General features: G+C 36.4%; 1 protein-coding gene across 1 annotated transcript in view; it reads right to left on the bottom strand.

The window, feature by feature from the left end:
• The window catches only part of rell1 (RELT like 1), a 31538-nt gene extending 20377 nt beyond the window's left edge, over positions 1–11161 (bottom strand). Inside the window, exons 1-2 of the mRNA XM_038294891.1 lie at positions 10990–11161; positions 1328–1531 (exon numbers count right to left, since the gene is read on the bottom strand). Coding sequence (XP_038150819.1) covers positions 1328–1531; positions 10990–11014 — 229 coding nt within the window. The 5' untranslated portion in view covers positions 11015–11161. The remainder of the gene's footprint in view (positions 1–1327; positions 1532–10989) is intronic.
• Positions 11162–25622: the final 14461 nt, after the last annotated feature.

Below are 25622 nucleotides of genomic sequence, written 5' to 3' on the forward strand. Positions count from 1 at the left end.
TTTCCTGAATCTAAATCATAGGATGTGAACCTGACCCACAGAGATGGCTGCTCCTGAAAAACCTGAAACCTTGGGAGTCCAAAATTTTCCTATTAGTCATTATTCACATCAACTGATTAAAACAAAGTAGCTAATTATGCGCTGCAGACGAGGGGGAAGTTTAAGAAAGAAACCTGAGGATTACAGAGCTGGTTCAACCTGGTGCCGCCAGCTGTATGATGATGGAGGAACAAAGCCCTGTGTTTGTTCACCACTTTGTCTGGTAAGCACACAACGAACAAAAACACATCAACATCTCTTCTCAGGCCCAATAAAACCTAACATCTTGATAAAACTCTGGGTTCTAAGGCTTCTGCAGACACAATTAAACACAATGAATCTAAGCCAATAGTCTAAGCCAAATAATAAGATAATTTAAAACATGCCAGATGGAATGTCATAAGGAAGCAACCAATTTAATGTGGAGAAGTCCCTGACATGCTACATTTTGGCTCGCACCACATTTCGGCTCATCAAAGAGATCATTTGCCCTATCTATCCAAGTCAGTGCAAGGCTGTGATCGATTTAGTCAGAGAAAATACAAAAACAAAATATATATATATATATATATATATATATATATATATATATATATATATATATGCCGGTCACTTCTGAGTATCCAAAAAAATCCATCTTAATACCACACTTTGTTTGCTAAAGGGCTATTTTAAAGTTTTTTTTTCACTAAAAAGGTACAAAATGTCTCTTTAATCATTAACTTGATTCTATACTCCGACCATGAACACATTCAGAGCAACGAAGGCATCGGTTAATTTTAGCTTTAGCAGGCAAAAGAGCCATTTTCATTTCCAATCAATCTGAAAGACACATCGGTAAGAGTTTATAAGCCTCGCACAATTATTATACAGTTATACTAATGCAACAATTATTTATTTCTACAAATTAGAATATGGAACAGAGTTTGGCAAACAAAAATGTTTTTCTATGCTCGATCTTTGCTTTTTTCCTTCTTATCCAGGCCTGGAAAAACATTAAAAAATGTTAAAGACTTCCAGCCTTTATTATGGGAATACATTAACTCCCTGAATTGGAAACCTAAACTCTAGAAGGAGGGGGAAAAAAAGGAGGAGAAAAATATAGTCCTTCAGGCAATAGCTTTGCTACCTTTGTGTAATCATTCCAAGTCTGCAGACGAAATGCTACTGTATGTATAAACATACATTCAGTAGGTAGGATCTGTTTAATGTCATAAAACTCTAAATTATGTTCTTTTTTTTTTTCCTTTCTGGTTTCACCAGAAACAAACAACATCTCCTCTCTTACCTCCTCCAAGCTCAGGATCGCCATCTCCTTCTTCGAACACCTCATCATCATCATCATCCTCCTGGGCGGTGGTGCATCGGTAGCCCCTCCTTTTCAGGACGTGGCAGATCACCACCCCGGCTAGACCCAGAAGGAAGAAGGCCAGCACTAAAGCAAAGGCTAAAAACTGAGTGTGTCCACCGTTCCCAGAAGGTGTGGGGCTCACTGTGAATGAGACAGATACAGGTACAGATCAGTCCAGAGCTGGGAGCTAAGATCTAGGCTAAACATGCAGAATAAATCGTACAAGAGTTTTTTTTTTTTTTTTTTTTTTTTAAGTTTCCAAACCTTAATAGCTCAGAGCAGAAGAACCAACCAATGCTTTCAAACCAGCCCACAGGAAGCAGGGATGTTTATGCAGTTAAAACCATGTTTACATAAATGAGAGGATTGTTCCCCCGTCACAGTCAGACATTTAAGCAGACTAAATTCTCCTTTTTTTAGGTCGGTTAGGACTGAAGAGCCAAATAATGAAAATATGAAACCAAAAAATGTTTTAAAAAATTTAATCTATTGTCCAAATATGCATATATGTAAACACATTGCGAATTAAATAACTTCAAATCCCGTAGTGACCCAATTATATAATATTCTTTGAATTCATTATTGCCCCATTATTTTTTTTTTAATCCTCGCTAATTCTACTTTATTCTTTAGGCAATAAATCTAAATAGTTATGACTAGAAATCTATCATAATAAACAATACAATAAAAGCCCGATTATTACGATTACGATTATTTTAATCGTAATTAATACCTAAATACATAAATATCAACTTCTAAAAACATCTACTGGTTATATTGTTTTATTATAACTGTCAAACACATATTGTCACATGTTCTTAAAGGTACAGAGGAGGATGTTCTTTTTCCAGTGGATCATCAAAATAATTGGTCCTCCTAAATGTCAATCATTCTGGTGATGTTTACGTACGGCCGTCCTACGCGCTCGTCCCCATTTTTGCTTACCATTGGAGAGTCCTACATAGTGGAAAAATTGGAAATCTTTTGGAAAGTAAGTTTGTATGAGTGATGCAAACAGCAACTTTTAAACAGAGCATGCATGAGGAGAAATGGACTTGTGCACGCCTTTAATAGGTGTTCCCGCTCGGGAGCGGGTACAGGGTTGTGCAAGTGCATTTTTTCTTTAAAGTGGAGATCAGGGTCTTATAAAAAACCCGTGAAAATCCTCCACTTTACCTTTAAATATACTGAAAATAAATGTTTTTCCTCACCTGACCCACCACACACACCTAAATAGTAGAGATGAGTGTCCAATATTTAAGATCTGGAGTCCTTTTTTATTAATCGGTTAATAAATATAAAGATAATAGATAACTGCTATAGAATCTCCACCTCATAAACTCACATTGTGGCTGGAGGATTTGTTTTTAGCACTTATGCTTTAGACCATCTTGTTAAGCTTTGAAGACCAAGTTCAGAACATTCAACTTTTTTAAAAAGATGCACACTGATATAAAACATATTTCTATCTTAATAAAGAAGCCCAAACAAAGAAACTTTAAACCGTTTGCTTTCTTTTCATAGCGTGTTAAAAAAAAAAAAGACCCCTGTCCTAACTTGGCAGACTATTTTGAATTGTCTTGATCAGTTCAAGCACCAAGGTGTTGTTTGCAATCTGCGGTCAGCTAGAGGTGAACATTCCCATAACCTTTAATGTGTAAGCGTCACATGAGCCAGACCATCACAACACACAAGAGGGCTTTTGTCAGCATTCCTGTCCACGCCAGTGGACGGCAAGCGCAGTAAAGAAGAAAAAAGGCCAGAAACAAAGACAAGGCCGGCAGTCAGAGCTCAATCAATTATTCCAACATTCCGACTCTGTCCTTTCATTTTCAAGACGCGCCACGGCTCAATGTTTAGGTAATATGCTGTTCCAACCATGTGCCCTCTGATGCAGCTGAGCCATTCCTTTGTCCCGGCCTCCGACTAAACACACTGAACATTGTCTGCTTACTGACCGCCTTGTGACCACATGTCCGTGTGCTTATGTCAAGAAACGATTAAGGAAACTCTAGTTCGCAGAATGTTCTTGCAATTCTCTAAACAACAACTAACCGGTTAGAGCAGGGGTGTCAAAGTCGTTCCAGAAAGGGCCGTGTGGCTGCTGGTTTTCTTTCCACCCAAGCAGTAGCACACCAGACTCCATTCATCCCATCAAGTCATCAGGTTAAGACTAGACTCACCTTGATGAGATGAATGGAGTCTGGTGTGCTACTGCTTTGGTGGAAAGAAAACCAGCAGCCACAAGGCCCTTTCTGGAACGACTTTGACACCTGTGGGTTAGAGCAATTAAACCCAGATCACAGAATGGGACGCTGTTCTAGAAGGCTCATCATATACTTAAAGAAAGCTAGAGAGGGGGCATCACCACCATGTGTCCCTAATCTGATCATAAGGTTTGATGTTTAAAAAGTTTAGATGGGTAAAGCTGAGAACTTCATTGAGAAAATAATGCATCAAATGTTTCTTTACCAGCTTGTATTGACACTAATTCCAGTAAAATAATCAAAGGAAGTATTAAAATATGGAAACACATTTAAAATAAACCCATTTTAAAGGTTTTTATCTTTTTTTTTTATTTAACCCTCAAAAAAATTGGCATTGCTAATGGGTCAAATGACTATATTACTGAACAGAGTGCAAAAAAAAGCAAGAAAATACAGTTTATAAAATACCAAATTGTAGAGATAACTGCTGATGAAACTAGAGATGACCGATACAGCAGCAGGCCGATTGTATTGGCCTATTTTAATGTTTGTATATAAATATGTGCATGTGAGCATTAGAGCAATCAGCAGCCATGCATCAAGGTCTACACCGGTAATGTTTTGCTTGATATATTAATGAAAGTAGGGCTGAAACAATTAATCGGATTAATCGTGATTAACCGGTTATTGACAGCTAATTCAGTAATCGATAAAGCGTTAACTGGCATTTAGAGACTCTAAAAGTTGCCTTTAAGTGACAGAGCGACCCACTTCGAGCAGTAATTATACCAAAATTGTGAGAAAAAAAAGAAATATGTAAACCATTTGCATTTCAGATTTTTAAAATGTTTTTTGGAAAAGTTTTAGTTTCACTCGGTTTGATTTAGCTACCGTAAGTCTTCTTTAGGGAACCTTTTGGTATCCGATTAATCGAAAAAAGTAAAAATCGACAGATTAATATATTTGCAAAATATACCAGTTGCAGCCCTAGATAAAAGTCTCATTTAGTTTGAAATTAGACTTCTTTAAGATGTGTTATTATCTTTTCATTTCATTTTACATCTAAACAGAAGAAGAGGTATTGGCTTCAACCCCTCCACATCTAAGGCATTGATTAAACTGATATTAAAATCATCAATATGACCGTCAGCCTTAAAAAGGGGGGGGGGGGGGGAGTGCATTGGTTGATTTCTAGATAAAACGATAAGTGATGATTGCTGTTGCAAGGCAGACATTTGAAGATAATCATCATCTGTTGTTACTAATGCTATCAAACTGGGCGGTCCCAATCCAATATCAATATCAGATATGAGTCCAATATCAGATATCATATTATATTGGCCAGCAACTAACTTCTCCCATGTTGGAACGCCAATAGAAACCATCTGCTTCTGTTTAAAGTCTCTGTAACCCATTGGTTAATACTGTACAAAATAAGTAATAAAAGTATGTAAAATTCATGCTGACATGCTATAGGGTCAATACGTGTATCAGTCAAAGCTGCACAACAAGTATTATTTGGAAAATAAAAAAGCTCCATCTGGACGTCTCTGCCATCCAGTTTATCTTCTCTGTTTTGTTTTTCTCTCCATAGAAACAAACTACATCAATATTTATGTGTCCAGCTGGGTCACCTTCTTGGAAGGGGCTCCATCAGCCATAATTTAATTTCCTCACTTAATATGTGATGAACCATTTAATCTGGTCTCTCTACTAACTAAATCCATGTTGGCTCAGATGTCAAGAACAGAGCTACTGCTGCGATTAGCCGTATGAAGCCGCGCTGATACCAGCTGTTGCAAAACTACAGGTAATTAAGCTCGCTGTCCACCATGACAGCCCGGAGCTCATTCAGAAGCAGCCTGAAGGTTATTCAGTTCATCAGCTTCACTCATATGATTGGAAGGCAACACTATAGCCCAAATGAAGCTTTTACAGAGAGGAATGACATACATGTAAGTTTTTTTCCCCCTCATGTGTAAGCATGCTGATACATGTCGCCCAGATCCAAAATCCTTTTCATGCCGGAATTTGTTCAAGCTAAAGTCAGCAGAAAAGATCGTGGGAGAACAAACGTCTCAATCCTGCCAGTTTGGGTTTGTCGGCCACAGGAAAATATCTTTTTTATTCTTCTGTCAAGGATTTGGGATATTAGGAGCCATGTCTCTACTGGTAGCAGCCTGAGGCCTGGTGCAAAGGAGAACGGTGCATTAAAGATTGGTTCGCATTATCTATGTCGGTTAACCCGTCTGCATGTAGAAATGAAAAAAACAAAACTATAATTTCGCCCCCACAGCGAAATTACAATGGGAGGTGGTATGCTCTGTAAAAACAACAAAAAACATGTGCGTAAAAACACTCGCTGCTTCACTTCCACTGACTCCTGCCTCAAATACAACAGCGATGATTCCCAGTCCTTCGCCTCTAAAACACGTAATGTTAGCGTATACAAACATGAGAAATGAGACAAAAAACTTTTTAAAAAAACTAAAATATTCAAACAGGGTCTAAGGTTATATAAAGACAATGATGCATTCGGTAATGTGTGACTCACGTTCCTGTATTTACTACTCCTCCATGTAATCTTACTACCACACACTTCATTGTGTTGCACCGTGACAAATAGTGCATAATTTAAAGGAGAGTTTCTTTTCATAGACATTGAAAAGGCTTTATTAGGCGCACGTCATCCGTAAAACATCAACATAGTGTTAGTGGCACCTTAAGCCTGAAAAATGCTTGAAAGAATTGTGATCCTTCCATTCTATTTTATCTTTTTAAAAGACCGTCTACATTAGGGCTACAATTAACAACTACTTTATTTTTCTAATTGATTAATCTGTCGATTATTATATATATATTTTTTTTATTAGAAGATTAAGACGATTTTTTAAAGAATTAAACCAGGTGAAACTGAAACTTTTCCACTGGTGCAGTTTGGGTAAAGCATATAATAAAATATCTATATATTTTTTTTTTATTTTGGCAAAATTACTACTCTAAGTAGGTCGCTCTGTCAGCTAAAGGCATGTTTTAGAGTCTCTATACTCAACTTAATGATTAATTAAATACTAAATTAGTTCTTAATTATTTTAATTCATTAATCCGACTAATTGTTTCAGCCCTACACTGCAAAAACGATCCAGAAATCAGTAAAAATTTCTTAAATTAAGTGTATTCACCCTTAATTTGAGCAGGTAAATGAGATAGTTTGCCAATGGAATGAGTAATTTTACTCTTAAAATAAGATAATTAGATAATATGCACTTGAAATAAGACAATGCAATTGTGTTTTCTTATTTTAAGTGTACATTTTCTTGTTCCATTGGCAAAATGTCTCCTTTATCTCCTCAATTCAAGAACAAATGCACTTATTTTAAGAAAAAATGACTTATCTAGATTCAGATTTTTGGCAGTGTAATCAACATCAAGCCCAACTTACAGGTGCTGGTCATAAAATTAGAATATCATGAAAAAGTAGATTGATTTCAGTAATTCCATTTAAAAAGTGAAACTTGTATATTATATTCATACATTACATACAAACTCATATATTTCAGATGTTTATTTTGTTTAATTTTGATGATTACAAATGACAACAAATGAAAATCTCAAATTCATCATATCAGAAAATTAGAATATTGTGAAAAGGTTCAAAATTGATGGCCCCTGGTGCCACACTCTAATCAGCTAATTAACTCAAACCACCTGCAAAAGCCTTTAAATGGTCTTTCAGTCTAGTTCTATAGGCTACACAATCATGGGGAAGACTGCTGACTTGACAGTTGTCCAAAAGACGACCATCGACACCTTGCACAAGGAGGGCAAGACACAAAAGGTCATCGCTAAAGAGGCTGGCTGTTCACAGAGCTCAGTGTCCAAGCACATTAATAGAGAGGCGAAGGGAAGGAAAAGATGTGGTCGAAAAAAGTGTACAAGCAAGAGAGATAACCGCACCCTGGAGAGGATTGTGAAACAAAACCCATTCAAAAATGTGGGGGAGATTCACAAAGAGTGGACTGCAGCTGGAGTGAGTGCTTCAAGAACCACCACACACAGACGTATGAAAGACATGGGTTTCTGCTGTCGCATTCCTTGTGTCAAGCCACTCGTGAACCACAGACAGCGTCAGAAGCGTCTTGCCTGGGCTAAAGAGAAACAGGACTGGACTGCTGGTGAGTGGTCCAAAGTCATGTTCTCTGATGAAAGTAAATTTTGCATTTCCTTTGGAAATCAAGGTCCCAGAGTCTGGAGGAAAAGAAGAGAGGCACTTCATCCACGTTGCTTGAAGTCCAGTGTAAAGTTTCCACAGTCAGTGATGGTTTGGGGTGCCATGTCATCTGCTGGTGTTGGTCCATTGTGTTTTCTGAGGTCCAGGGTCAACGCAGCCACATACCAGGAAGTTTTAGAGCACTTCATGCTTCCTGCAGCTGACCAACTTTTTGGAGATGCAGATTTCATTTTCCAACAGGACTTGGCACCTGCACACAGTGCCAAAGCTACCAGTACCTGGTTGAAGGACCAAGGTATCCCTGTTCTTAATTGGCCAGCAAACTCTCCTGACCTTAACCACATAGAAAATCTATGGGGTATTGTGAAGAAGAAGATGCAATACACCAGACCCAACAATTCAGAAGAGCTAAAAGCCACTATTAGAGCAACCTGGGCTATCATAACACCTGAGCAGTGCCACAGACTGATCGACTCCATGCCACGCCGCATTGCTGCAGTAATACAGGCCAAAGGAGGCCCAACTAAATACTGAGTGCTGTACATGCTCATACTTTTCATGTTCATACTTTTCAGTTGGCCAACATTTCTATAAATGCTTTGTTTTTATTGGTCTTCAGTAATATTCTAATTTTCTGATATGATGAATTTGAGATTTTCATTTGTTGTCATTTGTAATCATCAAAATTAAACAAAATAAACATCTGAAATATATGAGTTTGTATGTAATGTATGAATATAATATACAAGTTTCACTTTTTAAATGGAATTACTTAAATCAATCTACTTTTTCATGATATTCTAATTTTATGACCAGCACCTGTATTTCAACACTGACGGTAAAACTATATTAGTGGAGTGATGATCCATTTTCGGATATGTCTCCATCAACTTCCCAAAAGGCTACAGTCATATTGGATGAAGCCAAATTCACATAACATCTTAACCTCTTAAATTTGATTCAGATCTGGACTTTGACTAGGCCACCTCCAGGTATCTGCTTTACTAGTCTTTTTTAGCTGTAACGCTGGGAGTAAACGGGGTTCTTGCATCAGCATGTGTTCGTCGAGCCGTTCATTCGGCAGCCATCTCTTAAGATAATGTATGCATTACCTCTCAAACCTGTCACCATGTATTGATAATATAGGGTTGTTTTTTTTATTGTTAATACATGTTTCTTTTCTTTAAACTGAGGCCTGTGTATCATTTTTATCATGAAGTTGGAGGAAAAGAAACACAATAACCTCCCAAAGTAAATATATCCCCTTGGATCAGTTAGATGGACATGTAAATAATTATTATAAGCCTGTAAAAAAAAATCCTGTGTGAGTCAAACAACAGATGTAAGATTTGGCAGGACCCTGAAGGAACATTCAGTTTAGCTCCCACCCCCACGCCAAAAAAACAGCACCAGCTTGTAGAGACACTGTAGCTGCAGGAACACATGGCACATCTAAACAAAGTTACCCTAAAATCATCTCCGGTTGCAAAAAATGATGCAGCTCAAGGTGACAGTATCATCACCATTTTTTCCTTTGTTAAAAAAAAATATAATTTTCAGTGTTTGACTTTTCAATTTTTGAAATATCAGCGTTTAGTCTTCCAGTCTTTAAATGTTCAATGCCAAATCTCACATTCGATGTCAGTACAAGTTGTCACTAATTTAGCTCCATAGATCTCTGGTTTTATAAATCCCTGTTAAAGAAAATAATCCCAATAACATGATCCTGGCATGTTTTATGATAAGATGTACAGTGGAAGCTTATAACTTTTTCTTCAGTCAATTTTGCTTTTAAAACCTACAAACAATAGTCATATTAAGCATTTAATTCAGTTTACCCCAAATATTGCAATTTATATAAAATAAAAAATAAATGAAAGGGTCATTCAAGTAAAATAAAATGAAATACAATTTTAAAATCCCTTTGCCTGGACTGTAACCAGAGAGAGATTAAAGAGCTACGGCCTAATGTGGTTTCCTGTGTATTAACACTAAGGAAATTGCAAAAGCTCTAGTTACTGCAACAAAGAGTGGCCCGATTAAAAACATTGAAAAAAACAAAACAAACAAAACATAGTTACTCCCTACAAAAAAACACAGAATATTTCTACATCATATTATGTGGGATTAAATAAGAAAAGCTGGCTTAAGTTTAACAGGGAGTTCTAGGAATCTATGTGGTTGTTTTTGGTTCACCTGCAACTGCACAGCTATATGTGTTTGCAATTAGAAATGCCACATAGAGAGACATAAGACATTGTGATAATTTCTTTAAACACTGCTTTCACCACACATCATATTTTTCTTGCACAATCCATGTCACTTTTGGCATCTTGGGCACAGAAAGTGACAGATTACCAATTAGAAGTTTGTTGCATCTAAAAATAATAGAATTAATAGAAGAACTCTAATGTGTGCTCATATTTTATTTCTAAAATGGTGTCTAATTATTGCCTCTGCAGCTTCTGATTTTGAGGCTTTTAAAGCATCTTTAAAGTGTTAAAAGGGGAAAAAAATGGAGTCCATAAATCAGACTGATCCCAGCAGATATATGCTTATATTCTTATTAGATCATTAATGTGATATCTTATCAGATTAGAGTCAAGATTTTCTTGTTTGGCATATTTTCCTGAATGAATAACAGGAAATGCATAAACCTAAACAGGTAGTCCTGTTTCTCTGACTGTTTGGATGTTCCCTCTTCATCCTCTGGCATGGGAGCTGGCTTAGAGCTTGTCGTCTGGCTGTGTGTTAGAGCAGGTTTCTTCCTGTTAAAAGGGAGTTTTTCCTCTCCACTGTCGCTACAAGCATGCTTAGTGTGAGGGAGTCAATGAGTCGATGCAATCAACTGCTTTTCCTTAGATGAAAAGCTTTGAATCAATTTGACTGGATGATCTGGTTGAACTGTAAAGTGCCTTGAAATGCGTGTCGGATGCTGTGGCTTCCTCCTCAAACTTATAGTAGAACTGACAAACTCTCATCCAGCTTTACTACAAGCCATTTTTTCCGGCAAAAATAAGTTTAAACCTCAATTCTAAGGCATAGAAATACAGACATGAAAGAAAAAAAAAGTTTTGGGGGGATATAAATGTCAAATATTAGCAACTTCAACCGTTTTAGATCGATTTTCGTCCAATTTTGAAACAGCTTGAGAAACTTACCCGGTCCTGGGGTAGAATGATCCATTAAAGGACAGGAAAGTGTCCACTGGGTGTCTTTCTTTCTCTTCTCTTCTCTTCTGGTGGACAAACTGTGGTCAAACGCAACCTGAAGAGGGACAGCTGACAACCACCAACATGTTTCCTTGTCTTGCAGCGAGCGGACACGCCCTGTTTAAACTCAAACCGCCTCCAACGAAGAGCAACACGCGGCGAACAGAGCGAGAGGGTTCCCCTCCTACCTCTTCCGCTTTCTTTTTCCTTCTATCGGTCTCCGCCAGTCACGTGACTTTTGTTGCTAAGATGCCATTTTAGGTGGAAAAGGCGTAGTGTAAACAACCGCAGCATAGCTAAACGAAGGACTAAAGGCCTGTTTACATAGCAGCCTGTCCAAGATAAGTCATTACAGTCAGGCGCGCTGGAAGCTGTTTCAAGCGAGGGGGGCTGATGGCTGGGTTGGAAAACACATGACGTCATTATGTTGAGGGCTGTGGCTGACGTTTTTAACATAATATTGTAGGCCTACATTTGTCGCCAAAAACTGCCATTTAAAATGCATCGGAACAAAGCATGAACATTTTAAACTTTATTTCTTCTCTTTTAATCATTCAAAACAAACAACAGCTCCCAATCAACAGGATCAGGAATACTTGAATAAAACATGGCCTAAATATAGCCTAAACTAAGCATTGAACGTCTTGTAAGTCCATTCGACTATGGATATGGGGAATGATTTCATATCTGAAACAAAAAACACGCACACAAAAAAAAAAAAAAATTAACTAATTTCATATTTACCACTAAAAAGCTTAATAAAGACATAATATTTAGTGATATGCAGCCTTATTCTAGCGTAGACTTCTTCAGCCACAGGACTAAGACAAATAGGCACATAAATAACGCTAAATGCGGCAGTGTAGGGGAATTAAAACCATTTCTTACCTCGAAATAGTCAGAAATACGTTTCTGCTGCCTATTGCTAGCCATGCCTAAACGAATGTGAGGTGGCGGAAGCTTCAGGGGGAGTAGCCTAGTTTTTTATGAAATATTAAAATAATGAATCATTAGTTTATATCTTATACACAGCCCATCATTTTAATCCCATATCAAACACAGTCTTTTAAGACATAAATACATAAATAATTTCATGTTTTTAAGTACAATATTATGTTACTCCACAGCCCCCCCATGGGGGGCTGATGCTATGACGAGGGAGGCTGCAGCCCCCGCAGCACCCCCCTTCCCGTGCCACTGATTACAGTTAACATAAGCCTGAAAACAGGGGCAGATTTAGGAAAATCGGTCTCCGCCAGTCACGTGACATTTGTTGCTAAGACGCCATTTTAGGTGGAAAAGGCGTAGTGTACCGCGCCCGAGGTTAACAATTGACGTCACTTGGCGGAGACCGATTTTAGGAGGAAAAATGGCGACTGCGATCGACGGTTGTAGAAAGCGCGGTGCGTTATGTTGCTAGGCAACCGAACTTTCTGAATTCCGCTTAGACTCAGACCGATTTATTTTGTCAGTTTCACGTGTGAAAACAAAATGAAATTTCGTTTAAAACAGCTCTGAACAATTAAATTTAGTGAAGCCTTGAAAACAGTAAAAAAATACATAAAAAATAGCAATATAGACATATGACTGTATATTTACAGTTCTAATATTATAATTTTTTTATATAAATAAAATAACCCATTTTATGATAAACAAAAACCTTACCGGCTTTATCCAACATGGTCAATATTGTTATAAGTAAATAGAAAAATAAAAAAAAACCTTAATTAATAAGTTTCAGAAATGAACTTAAAATCTTCTATTCATGTTTATCTCTCTTTTTTCTTTCTTTTTTAAATATATTTTTTGTATTCATCTTAATTTCTGTTAGCCTACAATTATGGACATATACAAAAACTATGTAGTGACATGTCACAATTTCTGTTGTTTTGTTTTTTTGACTCAACAAAATGCTAAAGTTACCATGATGCAAGGAGCTGTCTTGTTGCAGAATGAGTCTGTGTCTTTTATTTTAATTTAATTCTTTTTTTTTAATTTTGTATGTTTTTCTTAGTTGTAATATTATTGTCTGTTTATTCATTTTTTCTGTTGCCTTGCACTATGGAGGTACAACTCTGCCATATTTAAAAATAAATACAGAAATAAATAAATGCTTAATAAATAAATAAGCATACAATTAATTGCCACCAAAAATACAAGCAACAAATAAATGTAAGTAGAAATTAAATTATACAGCTAGTCATAAAGGTTTATAACTCTTTTAATTGGCTTCTTTATTTCTTTGCCTTTTTAATATTTACCTTATTTATTTTTTTGTCATTTATTATCTTCAACTTCATTTTTTAATTACTTATATTTTTAAGTATTTATTTATGTGCATGTTATCATATTTTTGTCTGTTTTATTCTTCCTTTGTATTTTTTTACCCTAGTTATTTCTCCGCCGCTATTCCTTTCTGCCTGCCCTTTTAAAATTTCTGCCTGCCATTATAATATAATTTCTAATTACATTTATTTGTTGATTGTATTTTTGGTGGCAATTAATTGTATGCTTATTTATTTATTGAGCATTTATTTATTTCTGTATTTATTTTTAAATATGGCAGAGTTGGTCCTCCTTATTGCACAAGTTAAGTTCATCTCCTGTATATAACTGTTAATTTTTCTTGTTTTTTGTTTTTTTTTTTGTTTTTTTGAAAGAAGATTCCTACTTGAAAATGTAAATGAATGTTTTTTGTTCAATTGAAAAATTAAAAAAACTCACTGGCTGCAGAGATTAGAAATAAAAGCCCAACAGTAAATAGAAGACAATTTAGAGATGTACACAATTAACTTTTTTCAGGTAATTCCTCTGCATTTTTAAATGATACAGTTAAGTTAAAACTTGCTCTTGAAAATCCATTTGATTTTTTTTTTTTTATTAAAAACTATTGTTTAATAATAATAGGTTTTTCTTAAATATTGGTAAAACAAAGTCAATAATATTTTGTAGTGGACAAAAAAAAAGGTGATGTCCATTATATGTTGATAATGTTTCCATACAACATACACAAACAGTCAAGTTCGTTGATGTTCTCATTGATGAACAATTGCATGAAAACTATTGCTGTTTTAAGCAAGATAAAGGAATTAATTAATGAAAAAGCCTTATGAATTCTGTGTAACTCACTGATTGTACGATATGATATGGTCCATATCTGACATGTTGTGTGGACATGTGGGGGTAACACTTAAGGATCACATTTAAAACATCTCTTTTATTGCAGAAGTGAGCCATAAGAGTTACAGATACAGAGATCACACAAATCAGATATTCATTAAGTTGAATACATTGAAAATTAATGAGATGATAGAGTATAATATTTTAAAATGCATTTATAAGGCTGTTAAATAAGGAAGTTAGGTCCCTTATTCTGTGTTTAACAGAATCTTGAAGGTAATTTTGATGAGCTGATATGACAGTAGATAGGCTGATGTTGTTTTATGTTCTTGTTGTTGTTGTTCATTTTTTGTGTATGGTGAACATGGTGTGTTCTGTTTTGTTTTTTGTTGTGTTTTTTTTTTTTTTGTATGGTTATAATTATGTGAATTGACTAAGTATTACTTTATTGAAAGTGGGGGAAGATATAAGTTTTTTACTTCTTTCTGCTCATTTTCTTTCATTCATGACTTCAGTCATCACCTGCGCTGGTTCTATTGTATTGTTTTCATTCAGCGAATAAATGAATAAAATAAATAAATACATTTAAATAAATATATCTTTTACATATGTATATCAAGTTTTATTTTGTTTTGTACGTTTGCATCAATTGGCGGTTCTAGACAGGGGCCAACAGGGGTCAATGCCCCTGTAGAACCTGCCCAGGCCCATAGCGGCCCCTGTTCTGAAGACATAATATCAAATCAGTATCTTATGATGATATGCACTGGTTCAAACATTATTACCAATTACATTTTTTACTTTTACAGCTTTACTTAAACACAGATTTAAATATTAGGGTGCTCTACTTTTAGCTTCCTCCACATTGAGATAGGATAGGCTTACAGGTTTCAGCTGATAGAACTAGTGATGTTAGGTTTGAGTCTATCTGCTCGACAGCTTCGAGCTTTTTCAAGCAGAAATGTCGCTGAGAAGTTTCCAGTGCGCCCCCTTCACATGACCAACAAGAGGAAGGCCTCATACGGTCACATTTGGTATCGAGCTTCACAATAAATTCAAATCATCTGGGCGCTTTAATACTACTGAAGTATTTAAATGCAGCGGAATCACTGCTCAATCTGCAGGTTTTCCTGTTTACAGTTTTATTCAAAGACAGGGAAAGAAATTTTATATTTAGGTCCAGTTCAGAATTATTTCAGAATAGTTCACTACATGCACATGGATCTAAAATAAACAGAGACACACATTTTAAAGACACACATCTATACCCACCACAGTCATCTACTGAATAATTTATAACAGATGTTTATTCATGCCGCACATCTAAACAATTATTATGATCATCTTCATCTGTCAGACCCACAACAGGAAAGTGGAGAACCTGTGGGAATTACTGGGCAGCAGACTTGGTTCCAATAATTTAAACTATCAGAACTATTTAAAAGATTCTTTTAAATGTGTTCATATAGCAGTAGGTCCAGCTCACTCAAATAATAGGCTGCATGGGCCCAGAAGTGTCCTTATTAACATAAATTAGCAAAATAAAAAATACAGATATGCAGGATTTGATTGCAGAATCTCTCAGCTGCAAGGCATGTTTGTTAGTGTCTAATACAAACGGATGTTTGCAAAGCTTGGAACCCAGGATGGATTAAAACTCGGGGATTTAGTAACAGAAGCACAATGTGATATAGCCGTTCTGCATCAGTAGGGCTGTTTATCATAATGCAATTTCACAAATCACACATTAGTTTTTTTATTATTTATTTATATAATCATTATCATTACTATTACTATGGAAAAAACAGTTCAAGACTGAAATAATGTGGACATTAGGATACCAGTTCAACTGTAGTTCTGATAGCGTCCAGCAGATGCCGCCATTCTAAACTATTGCAAATGCATCGAGCATGGTGTTTTGGTGAGTTTTGGCCAATTATGTAAAATTGGTTCACAGGGCTTTGAAATTACCATCACTAGATAGAGCAGAGGTCTAATAAGTTGCTCTGTGGCTCACTTAAAGATGGTAGATACAACTTCAATTCCTCCTGACCAATAAGAGGCGCACTTGCACCAGCCTGCGCTCCTACTCTTTGTCAGCTGGTTTCCAGGTCTCATTAGGCTAGCAAATATTTTAAAAAACCTGTAACAATGGCAAAATGAGGCATTGCATAATTTTGAATCATTGTGTCAGAAAATGGCTCACTACCGGTAGCTTCATTCAATTCCCTTGGCTGGCATCTACTGGCGCCCATGATTGTCGCACCAAAAATCCACGAAATCCTAAGAATTTGATGCATCTTTTCTGCAAAACAGTTGTGTATGCTTTGTACATATGTTTTAAGTACCTCATTAAAGAATCAGAGTATTGAAACAATGAATTAACAATTTGAACATCTTTGGTTTGTCATAATATTTTGTGGGCTTGGTGCACTGAGTGTTTTTGGACATTGTGCTAATAACAAGGGTGCCTGTGTTACTTCAGGTGTATATATTTTTTATTTTTTTAAAGTAGTTTTCATACAATAGCAGGGCTCAAATGTTTTGTTTTTTTTTTTTGTGCTGTTTTATGTTTGTTTTTAGGCAATTTCCCCAGCTTTTGAAAATACATAGGGAACCGAGGAGGCTGGTGTTCAGTTTTTTTAGTTTGGTCGAATTTGGATATTGAGTTTTTTGCTCTTGCCAACTTTCAGTGGATCCGCTGCTCAGTCCAGAGGAGGAGCAAATAGGTATTGCTGCACCTCCACTGGAGCACCTGTTTAACCAAGATGACATCCGGTTATCAAGTTATTCATTCATATATTTAGCATCAGTAAGAGCTGCACATATGGCATAACATAATACCATAAATATTAAAACACTGGAAAGTATAGGCTGCCTGCTTAGTCTTTCTAATAAACACTTTGAATGAACATTACCTTATTAGGTAGCCTAAATTTGAAATATTTCCACTCTTCTTTGATGTTTGTTAAATGAAAGGATGATTGAAGAACTCAAAATCTTGAAGCAGTCAGTGGTGTCACTCTGAATGAAGCAGTGAAGAGGTCAAAACTTCATCAATGACGTGACGCAAAGCAAGCTGCAGCCCACTGCTTCACCATAACCACTCTGTCGAGTTTGAAGTGTGCAAAGAAGCATACAGGCCGGCCAAAAGTCGGTCCTCCAGGGCCGCTGTCCTGCGTGTGTTAGAGGTTTCCCTGCTTTAGCACAGATTATTCTGATGCTTGCAGTTCAGCAAAGGTCTGTTATTCAGCAAACAATGAAAATCGGCTGGAGCAGGGAAACTTTTAAAACCTGCAGGACGGTGGCCCTGGAGGGTCATCTTTGGGCTTACCTGGTAGGAGGTAGCATCACCAAAAAACTAAAACCTCTGCTTGGCCTTTGAGGCCCTTTCTTGAGGCAGTTGGCACCAATGCTTAAAAAAACTTAAAAAATGTCCATCCTTGTATTGCTTCTTTTGTGTATTTTTTTGTCCTGTCTGGTTTGAATCTGAGATATGGAGCACAGAGAAGAAGCCATTTCTCAGGCAACACCTGAGCTCTGTCTCATCTGACCTAAACCTACTATTCCTATCGGTGCAGAATCTTTTCATGTCAACGTTAAAAAGAGAAGTAAATATTTATCTATTTTGGACCCGCTAACATTTATGTAACAGTTAATTAAATACTATATATACTTTGCTCTTTAAATTAAAGCTTTTATTCTGCACCACCTTAGCTGCTTGATGTATTACATTTGAAAAGTTGTAGCTATGACCTTTAATACATTACAAAAGAATGTATTGCTTCTTTGTTTCTATGTTCACATACATTTTTTTTTATTTAGTAAATTTGGTCTAGATCCACCTCTGCATCCATTAAAATATAAACAATACAAACCCTGAATTTTTCAGTCTCACTGCTTATCAAAATCAAATGTGATGACTTAGTCTAAAATCCTTTTATCTAGAGCTTAAATTTTCAATTTAACTTTCAATGTATGGAGAATAGATATTTTGATATGTCCATTTTGCTTATCAAAAGAACGAATATGGGAAATAGGATATTTTAAATTTTACTCCAGCTTAACCATTAGAACAAGTAGGGTTACATTGTAAACCGATATCCAAAGCTTTGAACATCTAATTTTACTGGAAAATGGAGATTGTATGGAAATGCGCTGTAAACGATCCACCACTTTCAACCTAAAGAGCAGCCAGATGAATCACATATTCCACACATATTGCTTCTATAGGAGAGTGGTAAGACGAAAACCATTGCTAAAAGAAAAACCATACGAGGTTCCATTTGCAGTTTCCCACAAGCCATGTAGGTTATGCAGCAAGCATGTGAAGGAAAGTGCTCTGGTCAGATGAGAATGACTCCAAAACACATAGAGAGATAATAAGTTGCTCAAGATAGCATTACTTCATGGTACATAGAGTTGATGGTCTTTTAGAAATGGAGACGGAGATCAAATTCCCTCGTCTTGGTGATGCTCAAATGGAAAAAAAGAAGCTTCTCCTTCCTCATACTTATCAAAAATGGGTAGATTTCCAGTTAATTTGAAATAAAAAAGACATTGCAAAACTTAGAAAATGAAAACACTTGAAACACCTAAGATATTTCTGTTAGGAGACTTATGTTCATGCATCAGAAATGGAGTGAAACCACAACAATACCACCAGCTGTCCCTTCAGTTTCTCCCTTCATTGCCTCCATTTAATTAGAAATCTGAACCTGTCCTCTCCATATGTTCCTCCTTCTCTGTCCTCCTTGTTAATAGTTTGTTGGTTACCCATGTGAAAGAGCTGTTGTTGAATCATGACCCCCACTGTTGTGGGTATGCTTTTTTATGTCGCTTTGTAAACACTTAGCAAGTAAAAAGAACACAAAAAAAACCCAAAAAACAAGTAAAGCTATTTAGGGGTGTGTGCTTGCTCCATATTTCGATTATCCTAATCTGGTTGCAGCAGACATTGAAGGGTGTTTGAATCAGATTTTGTTAATAGATCTTAACATGAGTTTTATGATACTAAACAACATAAAAAAGCACAAAAAAAACCTGCCTTTTATCACCTCTATTGTAAGTATTGTATCTGGCTGCCATTTCTTTATTAATCATGTATGGGGGAATATTTAGTTCGTAAATATGACATACCAGTAACCAAAACTTTTTTTTGACATTACTGTTTGACTCATTCCGGTGCACAAAAAATTGATAATTCTTGATTTGATATGAGCTTTAATCAGATTATTTGTTCTCCATTTTAATAAATTGCTAAAAAGAATTAGACAAACTACACTGTCATTTTGAATACACAGTCTATACAAAACGAAATTCTGTTGCAGCTTTCCACAGTAAAAAAGTGAAATGAACATTACAATTATAAAGTGCAGCAGTGATCAGAATGTAAACAGTGTAGGAGAAAAGAAACCAGTTTAACAATAATGGTGCAAAATGGCATTAATATAAAAAGGTTAAGTGTACTGCAAAATAAAAATGGTGCAAAATGCAGCAGAACATTGAGTCATGTTCTGTTTGAAAGGATTATGAAAGTTCATCACGTTGATGGTGCAGAATAATGATGCAAGTGTGATCAGAGTCCAGTTTAGAGTTAAACAGTTCAAGCTGTTGCAGAACCTGCTGGTCCTGCATTGAATACTGTGAAGCCTCTTTCCATAGGGCATGCAGGGATGAAATGTCTTTTATGGAGGGGGATGAAGTCCCGATGATCCTCTCTGCTGTTTTTACCACTCTCCTCACTTTCTTCCAGTCTGAGGCAATGCAGCCTCCACACCACACAGTGAGACAGCTGGTCAGAACGCTCTCTATGGTGCTTCTGTAGAAGATTTTGACCAGTGAGGTGGTGTTTACAATCCAGGTAAGGTTGTCTGTGATGTGTACCCCCAGGAATTTGGTGCTGTTGACCACCTCCACAGCTGAGATGTTGATGACCAGTGGAGCGTGGTTAGGCCCGGTCCTTCCTGAAGTCCAAGATGATCTCCTTTGTCTTCTCACCATTCAGCACCAGGCTGTTTTCTCTGCACCAGCCCACAGCTGAAACCTGTCACATCATGTTTAGATGCAATATTTTTCTATGTTAAATCCTGCTCTTGCAATACAATACAAATTCATTTTCATACTCTTTTTTTCTCCACCTCATCTTCACAGACTACACAATGTTTTAGGTGCTGTGGATTGATTGAGCGAGTGCGGCATCCTCCTCTGTTCTTGTTTGTGTTTTCATGCAGGCGGAGGAACAAACAGCTCCCTGATGAAGCTGCGTGAGTCACCCTGGAGCAAAATGTCCAGCTACTCAGATGCCTCGCTGCTGTTTTATTCTGTTGTTGCTTCAATCGTTTAAGGGTGTGGATGAAACTGTTTGTAAATGTTGAGTCACTGACATCATTTCAATAACAATGCATTATTTTCACACTGTTTTTAGTTGAGTTTTTTTGTATGCACCAGATAGCAATCTTAGCAAAACAGCTTCCTGCTACTGCTGGTACAGCTAAGCATCCTAAAGGTTGTAAGTTCACAGATAATAACCAGCGATTCATTTTGATCATTGAAGCTCTGCTGCTGCTTGCAGTGGCCTCACCCCAATAAGCTCCTTGATCAGCAGCTGACCTTTAGCAAAGTCACGAGCAGAAAGCTGCAGGCTGGCTGCCAGGCTGAACATCTTTAAACACTAAATAGAACTGAATATTCAGTAGATGACCATATGTTCGGTGTTCAATAGAAAACTGAAGCTAATCGCTGTTCTCAATGTTGAACTCAAAACACTTTAGAAAACAGCATTTCTTGCCAAACAAACAGATTTAGAAGTGCAGTGTTTTTTATTCTTTTATGGTAGGCTAACTGTGAAAACAACCATGTATTATTATAGTTTTTCTCAGTTTATACGACAGTAAATTCCATTGACTACACACATTCAGCAACTGACTGCACTGTTTCCTTCTATAACAGAACTCTGTTATCAAAATATTGGACACATTTCATGGCTACAAGCTGCTCTGCTCCAAACACAGTTAGAGAAAGACAGCACATATACTTTGTATTCATTTGAAAAAGCATTTGAGTCACATCCTGCAATTTCCAAAAACTTAAAGTTTTCTTCTAATTTAGTAATAAGGTGTAACAGTACGCTCTGATTCAGTTGTGAGTTGCATTTGTTATCTAATCATCATAATTTTTATAATCAATGGAAACATGGTGAGAGAGCAGTATTTTGTATTTTGCAGTGAGGAGATCTCATTTTGATGGCTGTGTTCTAATTTTAACAACGAAGTGCTCTTTTTTGCAGTGCTTTGTAAATTGTGTCCCACTTACCCCCAGATTCCACATACTCCGTCAGCGCTCCGCTCCGCTCCGCCCCGCTGACGTACGTCGTGCGGAGCGCTTGTCTTTCATGGAAATCAATGAGAGCTGTTCCACATCCACCGCTACTCCTCCGCACGTCTCCGTCCACGTACGTCTTCCACGTCCGTCACCGACAAATTACGGAGCCGAGCTATTTTTTGCTCCGCTCCGGTCCGGCCAGGTCAAGATCCGCAATTGCAATCACACCACACAGGAAAAAGAACCTCGACAAATTCCGGTTCGTCAAATTAAAATATAGCAGCAACAGATCGTTGACTAGAAATTATAGCACAATTCTTATAAATATCTAAAAAAATAAATAAATAATAATAAACTAACACCGTTTATTTACATGATTGGATCCAAACTATTGGTTATTCACCAACCAGGAAGCAGATTTCTCATCTCCATTAAAATATTTATTTTATACCGAGGGACTTAAAGTTTAATCAAATCCATTCAAAAGAAACTTCTTATTACAGGAATGAAAAGAGATGCTGAGTTGTAGAGAACAAGTTCATTAAAAAAAAGCAGTTTTGAATTATCCTTATCTCTGTTACAAAAATCTATATATATATATATTTGGGCAGAAACTGAACATATGCTGGATGATGGTGGGATTTTTTTAATATGTCATATTAAATTAAGCGCTCACAGGGTTCATACAGGAATGAGTGACTCTAATTTAATGCTATTTTAATGCTATTTGAAATGATTTTAATGCCATCAACAAGAACCATGTACACAAGTTATTCGTGTACATGAAATATGAAGGAGCTGTAAGCACAGTTTTATGTATGTAAAAACACACACACACACACACACACATATATATATACGTATATACAAGGGCGTAGGTTTGATTTGAACTTTGGTAGGGACACTATTGGTCAGGTGTCATTGGTGCTATGCAATATGCATGTCCTTTTTTATGCTCGATGTGAGCATCCGTACTGATAAGAGGAATTCATTGTTGAAAGAGAAAAGCAACATTTTGCTCCATTAATAAAAATGTTATAAGCACTACACTCATTAGATGCTGTTTATCAATGTTTGAAGTTTCACCGGCTCTGATGAATGTGGAATTAGGACTGTTTTCCACTTTGAAAACGGTTTCATTTGAACGACTAAGAGAGAAGGTAAATACAGTATTTTCTTTTGAAGATATAGAATTGTGCAGAGTTAAACCCCACTCTAATATTTTTACCTACTATTCTCTCTCTGTATCAAACAAAAAAATACATTCATTAAGATATTAACTTCACTATAAAAGTTGAACATCTGGGCTGTAGTTACTCTGTGTAGCCCAGTTCAGGTATTTTATCTGGGGCTGAAAAAAAATCATATTAATTGATTATTTCAATAATGGTCAACAAATTTAGTAAGTGATTCATCATTAACTGGAGAATAGAGACTTTAAAACATACAGTAATATAAATGTAAAATGTGCCTTTCCCCACAGAGCAACCCACTTAGATCAGTTGTTATATCAAAATTGTAAAAATAGAAACAAAAAAATGAAAACAGTAATATCAACTAAATATCGGTAAAAAGGAAACCCTCACATTTTCTTTTTTAGTTGGCTGTGGCTAAGAATCAGAAATGTTGATGGCTTACAGCCTTTATTTGCCCATTTTTCCAGCAGTCTTCAGAACTCCTGGCTGACCCAGAATATTTCGCTTTGTAAAAGAAAAAAAAAGGGTTTTGTTTTTTAGTGTACATGATATTCATTTTTTATATTGGGACTAGTTTTGTAGCCTAATATTAATTGTAGTAACCGCAGCATTCTAGTGTGAATAAATTTTCAATGTTGTGCTCCAAGCACATGCGGACTAGAAAACAGCCAATCAGAGAGAGAGAAGGCGGAACTTAGGGCAGAACAACCAATGAGAGTGGAGTTAAACAGCGCAGCAGTTCCATGCGCTGCTACATGAAAGGGACAGGAGAGACCAGGCAGAGGAGCTGCGAGAGGAAAAGAAGCCACTGCTGCAACAACTACTGCTGTAAATTATAAACATGTTGCTCACATCCAATTATTGGTCGGGACAATTAGGTCGGTTCAAAATTTTGGTAGGGACATGTCCCTATGGTCCCTATGCAAACCTACGCCCATGCGTATATATATTCTCTAGCTTTTTCTCCGCCTCGAGCTTCCTTTCCGAACATACGGCTTTATAAACAGTTCCACGCAAATTAATAGCGATATAATATAGCTTTTCTGACGAAATTGTTTTTAGAAGCATTTTTATTAAAGAATCATAAATGGAACGATAAACATATTTAATTAATTTTAGTGCCAATTAAGGCCTTGATTAAAAAAAGAATTATGAATTGTAATTATTTTTAATGATCCGCGGAAACCCTGGTTCATCTCGCGCATGCCCTCTACGATCTCCAAGGAACTCAGAGCGGAGCGGAGGGGACCACAGCGGCGGCTGTAGGCTTTGCTTTGTGCAGGCGGTCTGGAGCGCAGCGGGGCGGAGCGGAGCGGAGCGCAGACGGAGTGTGTGGGATTTCAGGGTTAGAGGGGATAGTGTGTAATATTACAAGAAATGTGTGCTATTATTAAAGAACAGGGTAAATCAATTTAGGGAAACTTTAACAGTCAAAGACTCTATTGAAAACAACAAAATTAGTTTTTTTTTATGATTTTTTTAAGAGAAACTGTAAATATAAATGTTCACATAAAAAAATTCATGTTTAATTAATTATTACATTTCTAGTTGTGTTAATTTTTTTTATCATTATTATTATTAGTTAAAGCCATACTATCTATACTTTGTTTTTTTGTTGTTGTTGTTGTTTATTCATATTTTAAGGTGTGCTGCTTTCACATTTAGTAAATAAAGTTGTGTTTTCTTTTGCAATGCTGCCCTCTAGTGGACACATTTTCTGATGCAGCCATTTCATTATCTGTCATTCTACAGATGTGGACAGGTGTGCAGGAAGCTGCATTTTGTTGAAGCCATGCTTTGAATCCCCTCATAAGTGATTCATTTGAAAGAATCTGCTTACTTTAAGTGACATGCAGAGTTAAATAAGGGTACGCTGGTGATTTTGGAGGATATTTTAAAGAGAAATGCTAAAATTGCATGACTACATTTGTTAGAGAAAAGGAAAAAATAACCCTAACATTATAATTGTGTTTCCAACTAAGCATTTAACCTTAATTAGTATCATCTGGGATCAGAATTTTTTTTACTTACTTATTCAGTTAATTGCTATTGAACAAGTATTCTAAATGTTGTTCTCATGCGTGCACCAATGGACATAAAGCAGAGAAGAAAAAAAAGCTTTCAGATTTTTTCTTCATGCCTTGTGCCTGTCCTTGAGAAATACAAGTACTTTACAGATTTATGTCACTCAACAGGAAAGATGAGACCCATCTGAGCTCCTTTACTGTAAATAAACTCACCAAATAAAACTGTAGTTTACTTTTAGAACAGGAGATAAAAATAAAGCGGTTGAAGCACATGAGCACTTGTAGAGGAGGTGGAGCATCATGCCCTCCCTATGACTTGGAAGAGGCTGAGTTTTCTTTTGAGGGTGGCTACGGTTTGATCCAGGAAACCTTAATTTTTGCCATTAGGTCTGAAAAACATAGAGCTATCCAGTCACGGATCTTCCAACAGGATAAGAGCCTCACTACCCTCCTTCAAAGTAAAAAGAAAACAAGAATGGCTGAGAAAAACAACAAACCATCTATTTGTCAAGTTCCCTCCATGACCCAGATCTCCAATCTTACAGGGCAAGCAAAAAAAAAGAAAAGTTAAAGCTCAGAATTGTGACTTTATCCTTAGAATTTTGACTTTTAATCTCAGAATTAAAAGTCAAATTACTTAGGACAATATCACTAAAGCCCAGGATTAAAACCTCAATAAAAATTGTCATAATTCTATGAGAATAAGTCTGAGATTAAAATTAGAAAAATTTCCCAAAGGCTTTTATCTTCTTTTATAGGTTCTCTTTTTAATTTGAATAAAGCATAGATTCCTAAGTAATGAAGCCAAATGCTTGTGGCTCCTTTCCCCTCTGTAAACAATTTGATGGCAAAAATTATCCATCACATATGAAATTTCAGGTATGAAAAATAGAATAATAATAAAGGAAGATTAGGA

This window comes from Cyprinodon tularosa, unplaced genomic scaffold (assembly GCF_016077235.1).
Source record: "Cyprinodon tularosa strain WSP-4 unplaced genomic scaffold, ASM1607723v1 ctg347, whole genome shotgun sequence".
In the NCBI taxonomy this organism is placed as follows: Eukaryota; Metazoa; Chordata; class Actinopteri; order Cyprinodontiformes; family Cyprinodontidae; genus Cyprinodon; species Cyprinodon tularosa.